This window comes from Microcaecilia unicolor, unplaced genomic scaffold, assembly GCF_901765095.1.
Source record: "Microcaecilia unicolor unplaced genomic scaffold, aMicUni1.1, whole genome shotgun sequence".
NCBI classification, from domain to species: domain Eukaryota; kingdom Metazoa; phylum Chordata; class Amphibia; order Gymnophiona; family Siphonopidae; genus Microcaecilia; species Microcaecilia unicolor.
This window is the reverse complement of record NW_021963121.1, coordinates 154,259-175,676: the sequence shown is the minus strand read 5'-3', so window position 1 is coordinate 175,676 and position 21,418 is coordinate 154,259. Positions and strand designations below refer to the sequence as shown.

At 46.7% G+C, this 21,418-nt stretch overlaps 1 protein-coding gene across 1 annotated transcript in view; it reads right to left on the bottom strand.

The window, feature by feature from the left end:
• The window catches only part of LOC115458962 (delta(24)-sterol reductase-like), a 48,579-nt gene that overhangs the window by 6,358 nt on the left and 20,803 nt on the right, over positions 1-21,418 (bottom strand). The window contains exons 4-9 of the mRNA XM_030188818.1: positions 19,202-19,307; positions 7,329-7,447; positions 6,777-7,040; positions 4,540-4,683; positions 1,036-1,233; positions 309-487 (exon numbers count right to left, since the gene is read on the bottom strand). Coding sequence (XP_030044678.1) covers positions 309-487; positions 1,036-1,233; positions 4,540-4,683; positions 6,777-7,040; positions 7,329-7,447; positions 19,202-19,307 — 1,010 coding nt within the window. The remainder of the gene's footprint in view (positions 1-308; positions 488-1,035; positions 1,234-4,539; positions 4,684-6,776; positions 7,041-7,328; positions 7,448-19,201; positions 19,308-21,418) is intronic.

The window sequence follows — 21,418 nt, the reverse complement described above, 5'->3', positions numbered from 1 at the left end:
TTTTTTTGCTGTCTTTAGCCCCTTTACCACATACGCAACAGAGCTAGAAAAAGCTCCTGCAAGATCTGGACACCAAGCAAGGCACAACCTCTCCACCCTGCACTGTCCGCATGCCTCAGATTACCTCTGTTTATAACCCATAATTTCTTAGACTTATCAAACTACAGGGTAGGAGCGCAGGAATGCAGACAGGACAGCCAGATACCCTTTAATACAATTAATTATAAAAACAACTGAAGAAAACTGCTAAAAACAAACAAAAAAAAAGGCCACATAAAAAGTTGATTGGGAAGCTTGGTTTTCCTTACCCGTGAACGTCTCGTACAAATTTTTCCAGTTGCCTCATGGAAGCTTTGGCTTGAAAGTGCTTTTGCTTGGGTTCACCATATGCTCCTATATCAATGTACAGCTCTGCTTGGTCTTCTTTAGGATGGCACATACCAGGTTGGCTGGGCAGCATGAACGGGCATAACCAGAGAGGATAAACCTGCACAGGTTCAAAAAGAAGGCAACACTGTCAGGGGGGGTCACTCACCCAGTCTTTTAGACTTAATCGATTCTTTTAAAGCAGGAAGCAGCAGCCTTTCCCCAGTCTACGAATATCAAGGTGAAAGAAAAATCAAACCCAGTGCTTACGTAAATCAATCAAAATACAACAAAATAAGGCAACAACTATGTGAAAGACACAATCTTATCCGCATAACAAACATGGTCAAGACAGGCCAATCAAAATTCAGTTTTGGATTCAGCCAGCGCATTTCAATTTCTGCTGCCTTTGCTCTAGTATTTTATAATGAGATATTAATGCCTATGTGATTTATAAAACAGGTCTTCACATATAGGTGGTGACCAGTTCTAAAACTACTCTCCAACAGTGCAAACTCAACCCCAACAAAACTAAAAATACAACAGACTGGGAGACCTTGAAAACAGTTAAGAATACAAAGCAATGGTCACCGTTCCTTACTTTGAGTGCTCTGTTGCGGAAAGACGAGTTATCGTAACTGTTGTTAATTTGGATTTATAAGAGCTTACATTGATTTCAGCCTGGAAGACTTTGATGGCTTTCTCCAGGTATTTCATCGGCACCAGCATGTCTTGTACAACATGGTGCTGTTCATACAACTTTCGAATTGTTTCTCCTTGAGTCAGTTTTAATAAGGAGATTTTTGGAGGTACCATCCAACCAAAGAGGTAACGGAAAATGGGATTGTTGCCAAATGGAAGGATGTCCTTCAGAGGAAATTAAAAGAGCAAAAGTTGACATTAATAGCAGGTTCAAGACAGCACAAAGGCAGACGGTCTGCAAGCTCCAAGATGGAAAATGTACAAAGCAGATCGTTAAGAACGTAATTTATTAATACAATTTTAAAAAATCACATGAATATATATAAGAGATTAGCCCGACACAGGCCGTGTTTCGCCCAGCAGGGGCTGCTTCAGGGGCTACAAGAAATCATAACACAAATATAATTATTATACAGTTGCTCTTCTAAAATCATAATAAAATCACGTGTATACATAATTAAAAAGACACTTACACATAAAATGAAACGCATATAAAGGTTTGCGATAAATTATATATATACACATGTACATGTATATAGCACCAAAACCCACAAAGAAAAGAACATGTAAATAAATATATATGTATATATACAGTCAGACAGGTATAATAAAATAAATTTCGGAAATACATGTATATATTAAAATAAATCAACATTCGATAAGGACAGCAGCTGTGTCAGGCTAATCTTTTATATGTATTCATGTGATTTTTTAAAAAATTGTATTAATAAATTACGTTCTTAACGATTAATAGCAGGTTGACACTATTTTTCCTTCTATCTTTAAGACTACTTTAGCGTTTATTCATTTACTAGACCGTCACTTATTACAGAAGTCAATCAGAACGGTTTACAATAAAATATAACATTAAAACAGTAAATAAACATATTCTGAAATCTATTTGTGCTAGGAAAGCACAGCAAAAACAAGCATCCTTTTAACAATCATATAAATTACTCAAGCTATAATCATATTAATAAAAACATTTAATAAAAACATAAAATCTAAATTGGGGATTTTTTTTATTTTTATTGTTGTTGTTTAGACATTATTTTCAAATGCATCTCGAAAAAAACATGTTTTTAAGTTTTTGCGAAAATGAGTATAGGAATCTTCAAGTCTGAGTTCTTTAGGAAGACAATTCCAAAGTGTGGGTGCTAAAAAGAAAAACGCAGAAGTTCGCACTGACTCCCATCTAGCTTTAGATAGCGGTGGAATTACCAGTCTATTGTCTGTCAATGATTGGAGTGTCCGAGTTGGTGTATAAGGAATGGTAAAATTAGACAGCTATGATGGACTAGATGAATAAAATGCTTTATGAGTCAATATGAGAATTTTAAACTTTATCCTAGCTTCTATTGGAAGCCAGTGCAGTTGATATAACAATGGAGTAATTCTGTCATATTTTGAAGCTCTACAGATAATACGAGCTGCGGTGTTTTGGATCATCTGCAAGCGTTTTAAATTTAGTTTTGAGAGACCTGCATAAACTATATTACAATAGTCTAAACGTGATATAATATAAGCATAGGTTAATGTACATAATGAAGATTTAAGGAATTTCTAACTGAACGTAATTTGCGCAATTGATAAAATGATTTCTTTATTACCTCAGATATTTGCTCATTATGAAAAGTGCTGAACTGCCAGTATTGAAAACCCAAAGTTCTCCATTTATCCCTAGAACAAGCTTCACACACATGATCCTACCCAACATGCCTCAACCCTGTTCTACAGGGGAAAGGTGAATTTGGTTCTCAGGCCTCTTCAGTCTTTGACCTCTCTGCTCAGACTGCTGACGACCCAAGCGGCATAGGTTTGGCTGCCCAGTGCTCAAAAGTAAAATTTTAGCTGGTTGGGGGGGTGGGGGGGGGGTATTTTACCAGCTCTACTGCAGCTTGCAATGTGCAGTAATGAGCTGCTTTACAGTACCAGTATCAGCAGGATTGGTGCTTACTGCCTAGAGGTGAATGACGGTGTTACGCTGGAGGACAATACAAAGCATTTGCCCTTGAATCAAAACTAGACTCCCCCCCCCCCCCAGGGGTTAAGCACATTTTTTAATTAAGAAAAGTATTATCTGCAATGCACAATCCAAGGCAGGAATAGCAGGTAACTATCAAGGGAATGACAGAATGACACTGGCACAGAGCCCAGCACATCTTGTACCTCTGACTATGCAAGCAGTCTTAGAGAGTTTGGATTATGCAGACCAATAAGAGTCCCTGCCTGCCCTCTCCAACATGAACCAATCTTTCCTTGCATCAGCCAAGTCCTTACTTGAGTCGGTCTTCCTGACAGTCTGGTTATAAACTCACTGGGGCAGATAGTCAGCTGCCTAATATCTAATTAAAGTTAATGGAATATTCAGATGACTTATTCGGTTAAGCTGTGCTGCTGAATAAATTTGCCTAAAGTTACACTGGATCTGGTTAAATTTGGCCCAACTTAGCCGTAAAATGTAACTAAAAGTGCTGAATATTAGTATTAGCCATTTAATGCGCAACCTTACCCAGTAGCCTAGTGGTTAGTGTGGCGGACTCTGATCCTGGGGAACTGGGTTCAATTCCCACTGCAGCTCCCTGTGACTCTGGGCAAGTCACTTAACCCTCCATTGCCCCAGGTACAAATAAATACCTGTATATAATATGTAAGCCACATTGAGCCTGCTATGAGTGGGGAAAGTGCGGGGTACAAAGGTAAGAAAAATAAAATAAATATTGGAGATTCTAGATGGAATGTTGCTACTATTGAGATTTTGTTGCTACTATTTGACATTCTACATGGAATGTTGCTACTATTGGTACTATTGCTATTCCACTAGCAACATTCCATGTAGAAGCCTGCCCTTGCCGCGCAGGCTTCTGTTTCTGTGAGTCTAACATCCATTCCATGTAGAAGCCTGCCCTTGCCGCGCAGGCTTCTGTTTCTGTGAGTCTGACGTCCTGCACGTACGTGCAAGATGTTAGACTCATAGAAACAGAAGCCTGCGCGGCAAGGGCAGGCTTCTACATGGAATGTTGCTAGTGGAGGAGTAGCCTAGTGGTTAGTGCAGTGGACTCTGATCCTGGGGAACTGGGTACAATTCCCACTGCAGTTCCCTGTGACTCTGGGTAAGTCACTTAACCCTCCACTGCCCCAGGTACAAATAGTTACCTTTATATATTATGTAAACCACTTTGAATGTAGTTGCAAAAACCACAGGAAGGCGGTATATCAAGTCCCATTTCCCTCTCTTCCCCAAATTGAACCATGTTTGTTAATCCGCACAGCAAAGGTCATTACTGGACTAATTTTTTTTTTAATGTTTTAATGTTTAATGTTACGCAGCAGTTTCTGCCTCTTTATATCTGAACAGAAACATTTCAGTCTCCCCAGTTCCCTCTCCCGGTGAACGCAAGGCTATTGCTGGGATGGAAAACGGAACCCTGGGCTAGTAAAACATTTGGATCGAGCTGGAGCTGTACTTACCTGAAGCTCCCAAAAGATACTGCGTGTATGCCGATGGTAGTAATGCCTTAGGGGAATGTACTCTGTTCCACCGTGATTAGCTCTTAGATATGTCTCTGCATGCTTGAAAAACCAGGGCTTCCAGTAACTACCGATACTGTTTACCTTCAGAGGGAGAAGAATTATTCAGCAGATGAGCAATAAAGAGAACAAAAGTGCAGCTATCCTGTATTTTATCATAGGTACATCACACATTCAGGACTGCAAAGCTGGAAACTGCTGGATGAACCCCAGGACACCCATCAGTAATAACTACAGCTGACCTGGGGATTCCCCACAATTTCTCAACATTCCTGCAAGGCAATTTATACCAAGCTCTCTACTAGTAAAACAAATCATTAAGGGGGGGGGGGTGGATATCAAGGTACAATCAAAGGCAACCTTTTACTGCAACTTGATTTGTCAGGGGAATCGCCAATCTGCTCAGTACAGTAGGTTGTTGACTCCCATGGTAAAATAATGATGCTGCTTGTGAGTCATGATGCCCTTATATGGAATCCTGACCCCCCCCCCCCTAGAGGTAGTATGGCAAGACCATTGCTAGGGGTCACTGGCACCATTTTGGCTTCTTTCTAAGGGTATTGGGACTAGGGGCATGCAATGAAGTTACAAAGTAGTAAATTTAAAACAAATCGGAGAAAATATTTCTTCACTCAGCATCATTAAACTATGGAATTCATTGCCAGATAATGTGGTAAAAGCAGTTATCTTAGCGGGGTTTTAAAAAAGTTTGGATATCTTCCTAAAAGAAACGTCCATAAGCCATTATTAAGGTGGACTTGGGAAAATCCACCGCTTATTTCTAGGATAAGCAGCATAAAATGTATTGTACTGGTTTGGGATCTTGCCAGGTACTTGTGACCTGGCTTGGTCACTTTTGGAAACAGGATACTCAGCTTGATGGACCTTTGTCTGTCCCAGTTTGGCAACACCTGATGCCAAGCACCTGATGCTCACCCTGGGGGAGGTGAGCATCAGGTGCTTGGCAAGACCCATTGGCTCCTTTAACAGATGGCATAGGAGCATGAGGCCGTGGTTCAGTAAACTTTTAGCTGGGGGGGGGGGGGGGGGGGGTGTATTTTACCAGCTATACTGAAGCTTGCAATGTGCAGTAATGAGCTGCTTTATAGTACATGCATTTGCGTGTTTTGCAACTCATTATTATACACCCCTCGGTGACTCAAATATCTCTGCCATAGGCCAATCAGGAACTTGCTAAGCAATGTGGGCTGATCCTTTTGAAACAATTTCCTTCTCTTATATCAATGCACCACAGAAGAAAAACAGAAATTATAGCATAACTGTTAAATAAGGCTTCTCCAAATAATGTATGAAAATGTTAACTTATAGCTTGTTTTCTACCCTGATTTATGAATGCATGTTATGTGATGCAAGCTCCATTATTCTTAATGAGGCTTATTTAATACCTAAGAACATCACCTGCATTTACAAAGGGTAGTAAATCAAACCTGGAGGAGTAGCCTAGTGGTTAGTACAGTGGACTTTGATCCTGGAGAACTGGGTTTGATTCCCACTGCAGCTCCTTTGTGACTCTGGGTATGTCACTTAACCCTCCACTGGCCCACGTACAAAATAAGTACCTGAATATATGTAAACCACTTTGAATGTAGTTGCAAAAACCACAGAAAGGCAGTATATCAAGTCCCATTTCCCTTTTATTTACAATTCAAAGTTTCTGCAGTAACCGGATCTCTTTTGCAGGACCTTTTCTCGTCTTGCTCCTCTGTGATGGAGCAGCAACGATATCCTAACTGCAACAACAGGATTGGTCAGTTTTGTTGAGCTTCACCCATCCTTCAAAACCGTACACAAAAGTCAGCCAGTGCAGGCTATCACACAGGGATTTTAACAACTTCAAGTTTATATGCAAAAGAAATGAAAAAAAAAACAAAAAAAACAGAAGAAAAGTCTCCAAACACACAAGATATTGCTAAAACTTTACAAAAATAAATGTAAGAATGAAACTCCTTCAAATATTTCCCCCCATTATACAAATATGGACAGTTCTAAGTTTTCCACTAGCTCAGATGATTTAATCCAATGTTCTTTCCTTAAAATCTTGCAGAAACCATCTACATTTAATTACGTATACAAAAAAAAGAAAACAAAATAGTCCACATAGTAATGACTGACCTTTGAAAGTCCACAAAAGCTTCTATCGGCAAGCATTTCATTACCTTGCCTGGCTCCGCTTCATCTGTCAGCACTCCTGTCATTACAACGGCTTCATCCATCGAGTACATCAACCCTTCCACAAAATCATTCTCCTTCTTGCTAGATTCCAGGGAAAAAGTTTCGCAAATCTTCGCCAAACCTCGCACAGACTCATAACGTAGCTTCACATACTTCTTGGCAGGAATTATCTTGACTTCTGCCGCAACCAGGAAGCCCAGAGTGCCACAGGACCAAGGAACGGCATAAAACAGGTCCGAGTTCTCAGTCTGAAAGAAGTTGTTATCTAGTAAATCGCTGAGCTACATACAGAGCTAGTGAATTTTTAATAATCATTTCCTATACACGTAACTTCTTATGAACTCTAGAAGGAAGCTCTTTGGCACAGTGCAAGTACTTCGGCAAGCACTAGCAGTAAATTTGAGAGACTGAAATCATACTTCACATGCCCTGGATCAGGGTTGAGGTTCACTACTGTCACGGTATGCAAAACAATAAGCCATCTGGAGACTCTGCCCCTAATGAACATTTGAAATGAACGCAGAGAGTTCTCTTACTGGTGTGCACCTGACAAAGCTGCCGTCGGCGAGAACGAGTTCAAAGGCTAAGCAGACATGCTGAAACAATCCGTGATTGTGGGACGAAGACTCGATACCAGTTCCCATGATCAAACCACCTGAACAAAAACAAGCTTACAATCAGAATGGCTGTATCTGTCTTTTCACAAAAAAATAACTCAGAACAGACCACGCATATATACAGGCTTGGATCGTATTTCAGCGGGTGGAAAGGCACGCACGCAATTCTTTCAAAAAGGCGGTAAATAAATCCTAATCCTATATAATAATTCTCACCTCCAACAGGATGTGCTTGGGACCGTGCCTGCCGGAAGTGATCTGCTAGGCAGGCACGCACTGACCTCAATGACAGACAATTTGGCAAAGCAAAACAATCTGAGTGCTGGCCATTAGGACACAGGGTTGATAGGAGAGTTTTAAAAGACTGAAGGAACCGAAAGTATTAAATGGGGGGAGGGGGGAAGTTCTGAACGACAAAGACATGAACATTTGGGAAAGGAAAACAATCTGAATGCTGGCCATTAGGACACAGGGTAGATAGGAGAGTTTTAAAAGACTGAAGGAAACGAAAGTGTTAAACTGGAGAAGGGGGGGGGGGGGGGGGGGGAGTTGTGAATGACTGAAAGACATGCAAATTTGGGACAGGAAAACAATCTCAATGCTGGCCATTAGCACACAGGGTACACATAGGACAGTTTTAAAAGACTGAAGGAACCAAAAGTGTTCGGGGGGGGGGGGGGGGGGGGGCAAGTTCTGAATGAATGAAAGAAATGAAAATTTACGCGAGGAACACAATCTGAATGCCGAGCATTTGTACACAGGGTAGATAGGACACTTTTTTTTTTAAAATGAAGGACGTGAAAGTATTACATCTTGGGGGAGGGGTGAGGAGGAAAGCGGTGGGGTATCCGGATACTGGGCGTTAGGGCCACGGGGGTACATAGATTTTTGAAAGCCTTAAGGAACCCAAAGTGTGGGAAGGAGGAGGAAAAGGAGGGGAGGGAACGGGGTGAGGGGCATTAGGAACAGGGGAGGGGGCCCTGTCACACACTCTCATTCTCACACACACACTGTCACACAGACAGTCTCACTCTGTCACACACCCGCACATTCACTCTGGCTCTCTCTCTCTCTCTCAAACATACACACTCCCAGGAAAACCTTGCTAGCGCCCGTTTCATTCGTTCCAGAAACGGGCCTTTTTTACTAGTGAATAATAAAATTAAAAAATATTAACTTTTTAATGCTCCGCAGTGGGAGGCGTGGATGACGTCACCCCCATGTAAGAATGAATGGCCTGCTGTCCTCAGAGGCTACAGGTATCTTCGATGTATGCAAAACACATGTAAAGTGTTGTTAAATACTTCTATACATAAGCAATTCACAGTGTAAGTAGCAGTTTTCAGGCAATTGTCAATTAAGAGACCAATATTTCAAAAAGGTTCGGGATTATTACAATTGATTATCATCTTTCATACAAACAGTAGCAAAGCAGTTTACAAAGTTAACAGAAAAGTTACAAAGCATAAACCATAACAACAACAACAACAACAAAAAAGATAAGATATCCTAAAAATCACACAAACATAAAAAAGCCAACCACAGTAAAAAGACATGGAAGAATAAAAGCAATTGAGCCACCTGGTTAAGGACCTAGCCCTAGACCGACCTGACAAGGGTTGGGCGGCTAAAGTAAACATTGAGCCTGCAAATATGTGGGAAAATGTGGGATACAAATGTAACAAATAAATAAACAGAGCCAGCCAAATTCTAGGCAGGCCTAGGTCGATGGGAAAGGAAACACATGGGTGTCTTTAGTGTTCAGCGTACACTAAAAACGCTAGCACGCCCTTAACACAGCTTAGTAAACAGGGGCCTAAGACTTTTTAAAATGTAACTCCTTTAAATGATGGGCCTACAAGGTCCATCCAATGTAATGAATGATAAGAACTTAGTCTAGATGAGTGTGAAATCAATCGAGTAACCTGAATATGTATAAAACCATGCTAAATCAAAGCCTCAGTATGTGTATTGATACAAGAAAATGCCTATAAAGTCCTTACGCGGTGGTACTACACACCGGAGAGGTTGAAAAAAATGTATCCAGGGACATCAGACGGGTGTTGGAGATGCAAGACACAGATAGGCACATTTCTTCATGTGTGGTGGAGTTGCCCAGGGGTGGTACCATTCTGGCAAGCTGTGATGAAAGTACTAGTCCGGATTATGGGGACCTCCATGGTGTGTAGTCCGCAGGCATGCTTACTGGGAATGTACAATGAACGAGAGGTGTGGGAAGAGAGCAAAATGCTGCGCTGGGGACTGGCAGCGGCTAAGTGTCTCATTGCGCGCTGCTTGAAGTCAGTGGACCCCCCCAGATATAGCGGATTGGAAGGTTAAAGTACGACAATTGTGGTACATGGAGCGGCTGACGGTCTATAGAAGGGAGGGTGAACTCAAACGCAAGAAGGGATGGACAAGAGTACAACACATGATAGAGCATCTCTAAAAGGGTTGGACGCGCATTCCAGGGAAGGGGGAGGGGGGAGTAGGGACAACCATATATTAGTAAAAAACATTTGCATGACTAATGGGGGGAACACATAGGGGGGCATTAAAGATGGAGGAAGGGTACTAGGGAATCAGGGGGGGATTACTGAGTTGAACATGGGGTGAAATTTAGCAATTAAGAGAAAGTTTACATGTTGCAATAAAGTTAAAAGACAAAGACAAGAAGAATGGAATATGGTATGGGTTGATGGTTGTAAATGTAACTAAACGGAAAAGAAGTAATTTGAAATAGTTAATCAGTTTGTATGTAGAGGTAAACTTGAGAGATAGCCATAAAATTGATGTTTATTCAAGGTTAAATGTTATGATTGTAAATATATGACAAAATGCAATAAAGTTAAAAAAAAAAAACATGCTAAATCTTGAAAATAATACAACAAGCTTTAAATAAAATTCATGCTTGCAGAGGCAAGTCAATGTAATTCCTTCAACAAGGGAGACACATGGTCAAACTTGCTCCTCCTGAAAATCACACAAGCCACTGCATTTTGCAACAGTTGTAAACAATTCCTTAATTTCACTGAAATATCCAAGTATAAAACATTACAATACTACAGTTCTCCTCTTATCTCTCCCATCGTACCTTCAGAGTACACTCTCATGGTACCTCTCGCCTTGACTACTGCAACCTGCTCCTCACTGGTCTCCCACTTAGCCATCTATCCCCCCTTCAGTCCGTTCAGAACTCTGCCGCACGTCTTATCTTCCGCCTGAACCGATACACTCATACCCTCTCCTCAAGTCACTTCATTGGCTTCCGATCAGGTACCGCATTCAATTCAAGCTTCTGCTACTAACCTACAAATGTACTCGATCTGCAGCCCCTCCTTACCTCTCATCCCTCATCTCCCCTTACGTTCCTACCCATAACCTCCGCTCTCAAGACAAGTCCCTCCTTTCAGTACCCTTCTCCACCACTGCCAACTCCAGACTCCGCCCTTTTTGCCTCGCCTCACCCCACGCATGGAACAAACTCCCCGAGCCCATACGCCAGGCCCCCTCCCTGCCCATCTTCAAATCCTTGCTCAAAGCCCACCTCTTCAATGTCGCCTTCGGCACCTAACCTCTACACCTCCGCCCAGGAAACCTAGACTGCCCAACTTGACATTTCGTTACTTAGATTGTAAGCTCCTTTGAGCAGGGACCGTCCTTCTTTATTTTATTTTGTACAGCGCTGCGTAACCCTAGTAGCGCTCTAGAAATGTTAAGTAGTAGTAGTAGTGTACCAGGAGCCTAAAATGATGCTCGTGAAAATAGGATTGAATGGATCGCAATTGTCTTAACTTCAGAAAAACCTTCCTAAATATGCAGCCAATCTGTGCTTCAAATGCCAAGGATGAGTCCAATAACATTCCTAATACCCTAGATGACCGCTCAGCCTTAAAGCGGTCATTATGTCCTATTTGGATAACATCTGGTATACATTTCACATGGTTAGTAAATCAAAGGAGCTTGGTTTTGTTTGCATTTAGCTTTGAACACAGCTTGGTGTATTCATTGGATGGACTGAATCAATGAAAGCGAATGCTACATACCTGTAGAAGGTATTCTCCGAGGACAGCAGGCTGATTGTTCTCACTGATGGGTGACGTCCACGGCAGCCCCTCCAATCGGAAACTTCACTAGCAAAGTCCTTTGCTAGCCCTCGCGCGCCCGCGCGCACCGCGCATGCGCGGCCGTCTTCCCGCCCGAAACCGGCTCGAGCCGGCCAGTCCAGTATGTAGCAAGACAATACACTTCAAGGGAAGACACAACTCCAAAGGGGAGGCGGGCGGGTTTGTGAGAACAATCAGCCTGCTGTCCTCGGAGAATACCTTCTACAGGTATGTAGCATTCGCTTTCTCCGAGGACAAGCAGGCTGCTTGTTCTCACTGATGGGGTATCCCTAGCCCCCAGGCTCACTCAAAACAACAACATTGGTCAATTGGGCCTCGCAACGGCGAGGACATAACTGAGATTGACCTAAAAAATTTACCAACTAACTGAGAGTGTAGCCTGGAACAGAACAAACAGGGCCCTCGGGGGGTGGAGTTGGATCCTAAAGCCCAAACAGGTTCTGAAGAACTGACTGCCCGAACCGACTGTCACGTCGGGTATCCTGCTGCAGGCAGTAATGAGATGTGAATGTGTGGACAGATGACCACGTCGCAGCTTTGCAAATTTCCTCCATGGTGGCTGACTTCAAGTGGGCTACCGACGCTGCCATGGCTCTAACATTATGAGCCGTGACATGACCCTCAAGAGCCAGCCCAGCCTGGGCGTAAGTGAAGGAAATGCAATCTGCTAGCCAATTGGATATGGTGCGTTTCCCTACAGCCACTCCCCTCTTGTTGGGATCAAAAGAAACAAATAATTGGGCGGACTGTCTGTGGGGCTGTGTCCGCTCCAGATAGAAGGCCAATGCTCTCTTGCAGTCCAATGTGTGCAGCTGACGTTCAGCAGGGCAGGAATGAGGACGGGGAAAGAATGTTGGCAAGACAATTGACTGGTTCAGATGGAACTCCGACACAACCTTTGGCAGAAACTTAGGGTGAGTGCGGAGGACTACTCTGTTGTGATGAAATTTGGTGTAAGGGGCCTGGGCTACCAGGGCCTGAAGCTCACTGACTCTACGAGCCGAGGTAACTGCCACCAAGAAAATGACCTTCCAGGTCAAGTACTTCGGATGGCAGGAATTCAGTGGCTCGAAAGGAGGTTTCATCAGCTGGGTGAGAACGACATTGAGATCCCATGACACTGTAGGAGGCTTGACAGGGGGCTTTGACAAAAGCAAACCTCTCATGAAGCGAACAACTAAAGGCTGTCCTGAGATCGGCTTACCTTCCACTTGGTAATGGTATGCACTGATTGCACTAAGGTGAACCCTTACGGAGTTGGTCTTCAGACCAGACTCAGACAAGTGGAGAAGGTATTCAAGCAGGGTCTGTGTAGGACAAGAGCGAGGATCTAGGGCCTTGCTGTCACACCAGACGGCAAACCTCCTCCAATGAAAGAAGTAACTTCTCTTAGTGGAGTCTTTCCTGGAAGCAAGCAAGATGCGGGAGACACCCTCTGGCAGACCCAAAGAGGCAAAGTCTACGCCCTCAACATCCAGGCCGTGAGAGCCAGGGACTGGAGGTTGGGATGCAGAAGAGCCCCTTCGTCCTGCGTGATGAGGGTCGGAAAACACTCCAATCTCCACGGTTCTTCGGAGGATAACTCCAGAAGAAGAGGGAACCAGATCTGACGCGGCCAAAAGGGAGCAATCAGAATCATGGTGCCTCGGTCTTGCTTGAGTTTCAACAAAGTCTTCCCCACCAGAGGAATGGGAGGATAAGCATACAGCAGACCTTCCCCCCAATCCAGGAGGAAGGCATCCGACGCCAGTCTGCCGTGGGCCTGAAGCCTGGAACAGAACTGAGGGACCTTGTGGTTCACTTGAGATGCGAAGAGATCCACCAGGGGGGTGCCCCACGCCTGGAAGATCTGTCGCACCACACGGGAATTGAGCGACCACTCGTGAGGTTGCATAATCCTGCTCAACCTGTCGGCCAGACTGTTGTTTACGCCTGCCAGATATGTGGCTTGGAGCACCATGCCTTGACGGCGAGCCCAGAGCCACATGCTGACGGCTTCCTGACACAGGGGGCGAGATCCGGTGCCCCCCTGCTTGTTGACATAGTACATGGCAACCTGATTGTCTGTCTGAATTTGGATAATTTGATGGGACAGCCGATCTCTGAAAGCCTTCAGAGCGTTCCAGATCGCTCGCAACTCCAGAAGATTGATCTGTAGATCGCTTTCTTGGAGGGACCACCTTCCTTGGGTGTGAAGCCCATCGACATGAGCTCCCCATCCCAGGAGAGACGCATCCGTGGTCAGCACTTTTTGAGGCTGAGGAATTTGGAAGGGACGTCCCAGAGTCAAATTGGAGCAAATCGTCCACCAATACAGGGATTCGAGAAAACTCGTGGACAGGTGGATCACGTCCTCTAGACCCCCGGCGGCCTGATACCACTGGGAGGCTAGGGTCCATTGAGCAGATCTCATGTGAAGGCGGGCCATGGGAGTCACATGAACTGTGGAAGCCATGTGGCCCAGCAATCTCAACATCTGCCGAGCTGTGATCTGCTGGGACGCTCGCACCCGCGAGACGAGGGACAACAAGTTGTTGGCCCTCGCCTCTGGGAGATAGGCGCGAGCCGTCCGAGAATCCAGCAGGGCTCCGATGAATTCGAGTTTCTGCACTGGGAGAAGATGGGACTTTGGGTAATTTATCACAAACCCCAGTAGCTCCAGGAGGCGAATAGTCATCTGCATGGACTGCAGGGCTCCTGCCTCGGATGTGTTCTTCACCAGCCAATCGTCGAGATATGGGAACACGTGCACTCCCAGCCTGCGAAGCGCCGCTGCTACCACAGCTAGGCACTTTGTGAACACCCTGGGCGCAGAGGCGAGCCCAAAGGGTAGCACACAGTACTGGAAGTGGCGTGCGCCCAGCTGAAATCGCAGATACTGTCTGTGAGCTGGCAGTATCGGGATGTGTGTGTAGGCATCCTTCAAGTCCAGAGAGCATAGCCAATCGTTTTGCTGAATCATGGGGAGAAGGGTGCCCAGGGAAAGCATCCTGAACTTTTCTTTTACGAGGTATTTGTTCAGGGCCCTTAGGTCTAGGATGGGACGCATCCCCCCTGTTTTCTTTTCCACAAGGAAGTACCTGGAATAGAACCCCAGCCCTTCTTGCCCGGATGGCACGGGCTCGACCGCATTGGCGCTGAGAAGGGCGGAGAGTTCCTCTGCAAGTACCTGCTTGTGCTGGAAGCTGTAGGACTGAGCTCCCGGTGGACAATTTGGAGGTTGAGAGGCCAAATTGAGGGTGTATCCTTGCCGGACTATTTGGAGAACCCACTGATCGGAGGTTATGAGAGGCCACCTTTGGTGAAAAGCTTTCAACCTCCCTCCGACAGGCAGGTCGCCCGGCACTGACACTTGGATGTCGGCTATGCTCTGCTGGAGCCAGTCAAAAGCTCGCCCCTTGCTTTTGCTGGGGAGCCGCGGGGCCTTGCTGATTCGCACGCTGCTGACGAGAGCGAGCGCGCTGGGGCTTAGCCTGGGCCGCAGGCTGTCGGGAAGGAGGATTGTACCTACGCTTGCCAGAAGTATAGGGAACAGTCTTCCTTCCCCCGAAAAATCGTCTACCTGTAGAGGTAGAAGCTGAAGGCTGCCGGCGGGCGAACTTGTCGAATGCGGTGTCCCGCTGGTGGAGAGACTCTACCACCTGCTCGACTTTTTCGCCAAAAATGTTATCCGCACGGCAAGGCAAGTCCGTAATCCGCTGCTGGATTCTATTCTCCAGGTCGGCGGCACGCAGCCATGAGAGCCTGCGCATCACCACACCTTGAGCAGCGGCCCTGGACGCAACATCAAAAGTGTCATAAACTCCTCTGGCCAGGAATTTTCTGCACGCCTTCAGCTGCCTGACCACCTCCTGAAAAGGCTTGGCTTGCTCAGGGGGAAGAGCATCAACCAAGCCCGCCAACTGCCGCACATTATTCCGCATGTGTATGCTCGTGTAGAGCTGGTAAGACTGGATCTTGGACACGAGCATAGAGGAATGGTAGGCCTTCCTCCCAAAGGAGTCTAAGGTTCTAGCGTCCTTGCCCGGGGGCGCCGAAGCATGTTCCCTAGAACTCTTAGCCTTCTTTAGGGCCAAATCCACAACTCCAGAGTCATGAGGCAACTGAGTGCGCATCAGCTCTGGGTCCCCATGGATCCGGTACTGGGACTCGATCTTCTTGGGAATGTGGGGATTAGTTAATGGCTTGGACCAGTTCGCAAGCAATGTCTTCTTCAGGACATGGTGCAAGGGAACAGTGGACGCTTCCTTAGGTGGAGAAGGATAGTCCAGGAGCTCAAACATTTCAGCCCTGGGCTCGTCCTCCACAACCACCGGGAAGGGGATGGCCGTAGACATCTCCCGGACAAAGGAGGCAAAAGACAGACTCTCGGGAGGAGAAAGCTGTCTCTCAGGAGAGGGAGTGGGATCAGACGGAAGACCCTCAGACTCCTCGTCAGAGAAATATCTGGGATCTTCCTCTTCCTCCCACGAGGCCTCACCCTCGGTGTCAGACACAAGTTCACGGACCTGTGTCTGCAACCTCGCCCTGCTCGACTCCGTGGAACCCCGTCCACGATGGGGGCGTCGAGAGGTAGACTCCCTCGCCCGCATCGGCGAAGCTGCCTCCGCCGACGTAGTCGGGGAGCCTTCCTGGGAGGTGGCCGCGGTCGGTACCGCACGCGGTACCGACGTCGGGGACCTCAACCTGGGCGATGGGCCAGCCGGCGCCACGCTCGACGGTACCGGTGGCGCAAGCACCGCCGGTACCGGAGGGGTAGGGCGCAACAGCTCTCCCAGAATCTCTGGGAGAACGGCCCGGAGGCTCTCGTTTAGAGCGGCTGCAGAGAAAGGCTGAGAGGTCGATGCAGGCGTCGACGTCAGTACCTGTTCCGGGCGTGGAGGCTGTTCCGGGCTGTCCAGAGCGGAGCGCATCGACACTTCCTGAACAGAGGGTGAGCGGTCCTCTCGGTGCCGATGCCTGCTGGGTGCCGAATCCCTCGGCGACCCAGAGCTCTCGGTGCCGACACGGGGAGGAGACCGGTGTCGATGCTTCTTCGATTTCTTCCGAAGCATGTCACCGGAGCTCCCCGGCACCGACGAGGAGGACGTCGAATCCATCCGTCGCTTCCTCGGGGCCGAGACTGAAGAAGGTCGATCTCGGGGGGGCTGTACCGCAGGAGCCCTCAGGGTAGGCGGAGACCCACCCGAGGGCTCACCGCCACCAGCAGGGGAATGGACAGCCCTCACCTGCACTCCACCCGATGCACCACCGTCCGACGACATCAGCAGACGAGGTCCTGGTACCACCGACGTCGATGCAGCTATCCGATGTCTCGGCGCCGATGCAGAGGCCCGATGCCTCGATGCACTCGATGCAGGGGCGGCCGAGGAAGATGGTCTGGACGCTGACGACGTCGATGCACTCGAAGATCCCGGTGCCGATGCCGACGAAGAGCCCGAGAACAACACGTTCCACTGGGCTAGTCTCGCTACCTGAGTCCGCCTTTGAAGCAGGGAACACAGACTGCAGTTCTGAGGGCGGTGCTCGGCCCCCAGACACTGAAGACACGACGAGTGTCGATCAGTGAGCGAGATAACCCGGGCGCACTGGGTGCACTTCTTGAAGCCGCTGGAAGGCTTCGATGTCATGGGCGGAAAAATCACGCCGGCGAAATCAAAAGCCGAAATGGCGAAATTTGAAGCACCAAATTTAGAGGGAGAAAAAATCTCGACCGAGGCCGAAAAGAGGCCTACCCCGACGACGAAAGAAAACTTACCGGGGCAAAAAAGCTGGAAGTACGGGGAGGATTTACACGAAACCCGGCGGGGGGTTTCCGGAGCACTTCCCGACTAGTGACAAAGCTTTCCCGAAGGAAAAAAAACACGTTCAAACAAATTGGACGCGCGAGGTCGACTTTCCGGGGCTCGACACGGCGAAAACACGACCGTACCGAGTGCGGACAAAAGAAGACTGGCCGGCTCGAGCCGGTTTCGGGCGGGAAGACGGCCGCGCATGCGCGGTGCGCGCGGGGGCTAGCAAAGGACTTTGCTAGTGAAGTTTCCGATTGGAGGGGCTGCCGTGGACGTCACCCATCAGTGAGAACAAGCAGCCTGCTTGTCCTCGGAGAACATATATAACATTCAGCTCAGCCAGGAGGGGGTAAGACTCTTTCCTCCTGACTGAGGTAGGATGGGGAGGAATTCTGAAGTGTGAACGGAAGGTTCGGGGCAGGAAGACTGAGCTACATCTGTTTTGGACTGTAGGAATGGAAGATATCAGGAAACAGTTTTAGAAGTACAGTCAATGGAAGAGGCATTGGTGGATGAGTGGGTTAAGACCTGACACCTTTTAAATCGAAAACTTAATGGAATCAGGAATGTGTGAAATTGGGGGCCGTTTCCAGTTACTATACATGGTTATAAATTCAGGGGTGGGGGAAGGGGTTCCTTAAATGTTCAAAAGAGACTTATAAGCTGGTTGTTATGGTTTACTTGGTTTTCTGTATTCTGGTTTGGTGTTAATAAAAACGATTTAAATAATAAATGCAGGGAGGGAGATGCAGACTCTGGTTTTTTTTTTTACAATTTATTTTTATTTTATTTTTGTTACATTTGTACCCCGTACTTTCCCACTCACGGCGGGCTCAATGCGGCTTACATGGGGCAATGGAGGGTTAAGTGACTTGCCCAGAGTCACAAGGAGCTGCCTGTGCCTGAAGTGGGAATCGAACTCAGTTCCTCAGTTCCCCAGGACCAAAGTCCACCACCCTAACCACCAGGCCACTCCTCCACTCCTTTAGTACTAAAGTCTATGCTATGCATGGCAGGGGAACCCAGCCAAAACAAATCTAGTGGTCAAATGTTTGTGGCTAGATTTAGGAGAATTTTAAACTGAAAACCTAGCCTGCTTCGTTCAGCTGAACTTCACATACAGATAAATGGCTAAAATTAGCTAGTTACTAGTAAAAAAGGCCCGTTTCAGTAGGCAATGAAACAGGCGCTAGCAAGGTAATCCCCCACCCTCCCTCGTTGTCGCGCTCTGTCCCCTCCAAGACCCACGCCTCCCTCCCTCCCTTCCAGTTCAAGGCCCCCTCACGCCCCTCCCACCGAGTTACAGACTCCCCCCTCCCTCCGATTTCAACACCCCCCCGCGTTACTGACCCCTGGACCCCCCTGCCGCGACCCTCTGGACCCCCCCTTTCCGCTGACGCGTACCTGTGCTGACGGGGGACCCCAACCCCTGACAGGCGAAGTCCTCTTCTCGTCTGCGCTGCTTGCTGAATGGTCTGATCAAGTTTCTGTGCGTGCGTCTGATGTCAGACGCACGCACAGAAACTTGATCAGATCATTCAGCAAGCAACGCTGCGGCTGTCCCCCGTCAGCACAGGTACGCGACGGAGTTGGCTCGCGCTGCTATGTTGTGATTGGGCACTGTCGCTGCTGACGCACCCGGAAGTGGGAGACGTCATCATTTCAGGAGATGGATACAGAAGCACGAATGCCTCAAGGCTTATGTCCATGCAGTCAGCTTCAGAATGTTGGAGGTGCGTTTTATTATATACGATATTAGTCCTCAGAGGGTTTTGAATATTGATCTCCAAGAGACTGACGTGATGCCTCTCTTCCTACCTCTTTGGGTGGTCTCATGGGCAGCCCAGGATTTCGCTCCGGCACTTTTCCTTACCTACTGTGAGGTCATCCAGTTCTGGTACAACCGGCAGAGTCCAGCCAATGGAATTAAGCAATGCTGTCAGCTGACCCATGCTCACCAAGGGCTCCACCCGAACAACCTGAAAAGGAATTAAATTTAGTGAACCTGAAGAAGTAAATGACTACTCTTCCAAGAAAATGGTCAAGGGTTACTGCTTTGCAAATACAATAGGTAAACCCGTCATGCACACAACAGAAGAACATGTCTTCAAAATATTAAAAATAGCTATCAATGCAAATAAAAATTGTAATATGACTTTATTTATTTGGGACTAGATTTAAAGTGCACAATCTAGGCCATGGGCATCCAACATGCAGCACATCTGTTTCAGGGATTCGGCCCACTTGAGATGTTTAGCAAACAAGCAGAACTACCTAATTAGACTGAACACATGATTTTGAAGAACTGGAGTGCAGCTTAGTGGATATGAAGTCACAATTTCAGAAGAGATTCACTGTATTTGATAAGCATAAAATATTTTATAATGGGCTAAGATATTCATGCAGTCCACATACACATTTATTATTACATTTGTACCCCGCGCTTTCCCACACATTGCAGGCTTACATAGTAAATACAATTACAATCACAAAGTCTTTAAGGAGGATATTTATAAGTTGTAGTAAACATATTAAAAGTGGTGTTTTGAGGAAGGTGAGTTGAGCAAGTCAGGGGCAACAAAGGTAGGATAAGCAAAAGGAAAAGAGATCTGGGAGAGGTAAGGAGATAATCGACTTCTATTTTCCAGTGTCTCAGGTTTATTTCTCTGTAGCAACATGACTGCTATACACCAATCATACCACTACAAAGAATAAACCCCAGACACTAGAAAACAGAAGCACATCATCTCAATGGAGTTGTAAGATCTAGCTCATCTAGAGTATCATATGAATTTTATTGGCAAAAAGGATTTCTGATTATGTATTGCCAAGTAACTTCATTAAGAGGCATATTCTCAAAGCACTTAGCCTCCCAAAGTTCCATAGGTTTCTATGGAACTTTGGAAGGCTAAGTGCTTTGAAAATGAGCCCCTAAGTGTCTCCTGGTCTTTGTACTTTTCGAGTGAGTAAAAAAAAAAAAAAATGTATATCAAACATATAAACGGCGAGTGACCGTACTCACTCGCAAATGCGCAGTAGAGACTTCCCTCTCTGCCCTGCCCCCGCTTCAATACGTGATGATGGGGGCGGGACAGAGAGGGAAATCTCTACTGGCATGCTGCAGACGTCGGAACCGCTCTCCCTCCCCCGGAGTCGCCGCCGTCCCTCCATCTGGCCCGAGCACTGTGAACTTACATCAGCACGCAGCAGCAGGCACATCAGCAAAGCTGCCGTCGGGCTTCCTTCTCTGCCTTTGTCCCGCCCTCGCTGACGTTACGTCACACGAGGGCGGGACACAGGCAGAGAAAGAAGCCCGCCCCGACGGCAGCTTTGCTGATGTGCCTGCTGCTGCGTGCTGATGTAAGTTTACAGTGCTGCTTGGGCCGGGTGGAGGGGCGGCGGCGGCGACTCCGGGGGGAGGGGGGGCTCGGAAACCCCCCCATTCCAAAAGTAGCCCGTTTTCACGGGCTCAACGGCTAGTATATATATATATTCACTTTTACTGATTCTACACCACTCAGGATTTTGTAGACCTCAATCATATCCCCTGAGCCGTCTCTTTTCCAAGCTGAAGAACCCTAACCTCTTTAGCCTTTTCTCATACGAGAGGAGTTCCATCCCCTTTATCATTTTGGTTGCCCTTCTTTGAACCTTTTCCAATTCTACTATACCTATTTTGAGATATGGCACCCAGATACTCAAGGTGAGGTCACACCATGGAGCAATAAATACAGAGGCTTTATAATATTCTTGGTCTTATTTTGCATCCCTTTCCTAATAATTCCTAGCATCCTGTTTGCTGTTTTGGCCGCCATCACACACTGGGCAGAAGATTTCAAGCATATCGTCTACAATGACACCTAGATCTTTTTCCTGCGTGCTGACTCCTAAGGTGGAACCCAGCATCAGGTAACCATGACTTGGATTATTCTTCCCAATGTGCATCACTTTGCATTTGTCTACATTAAATTTAATCTGCCATTTGGATGCTCAGTCTTCCAGTTTCCGAAGATCATCCTGCAATTTTTCCACAGTCCGCAGGTGTTTTAACAACTTTGAATAGTTTTGCGTCTTCTGCAAATTTAATCAC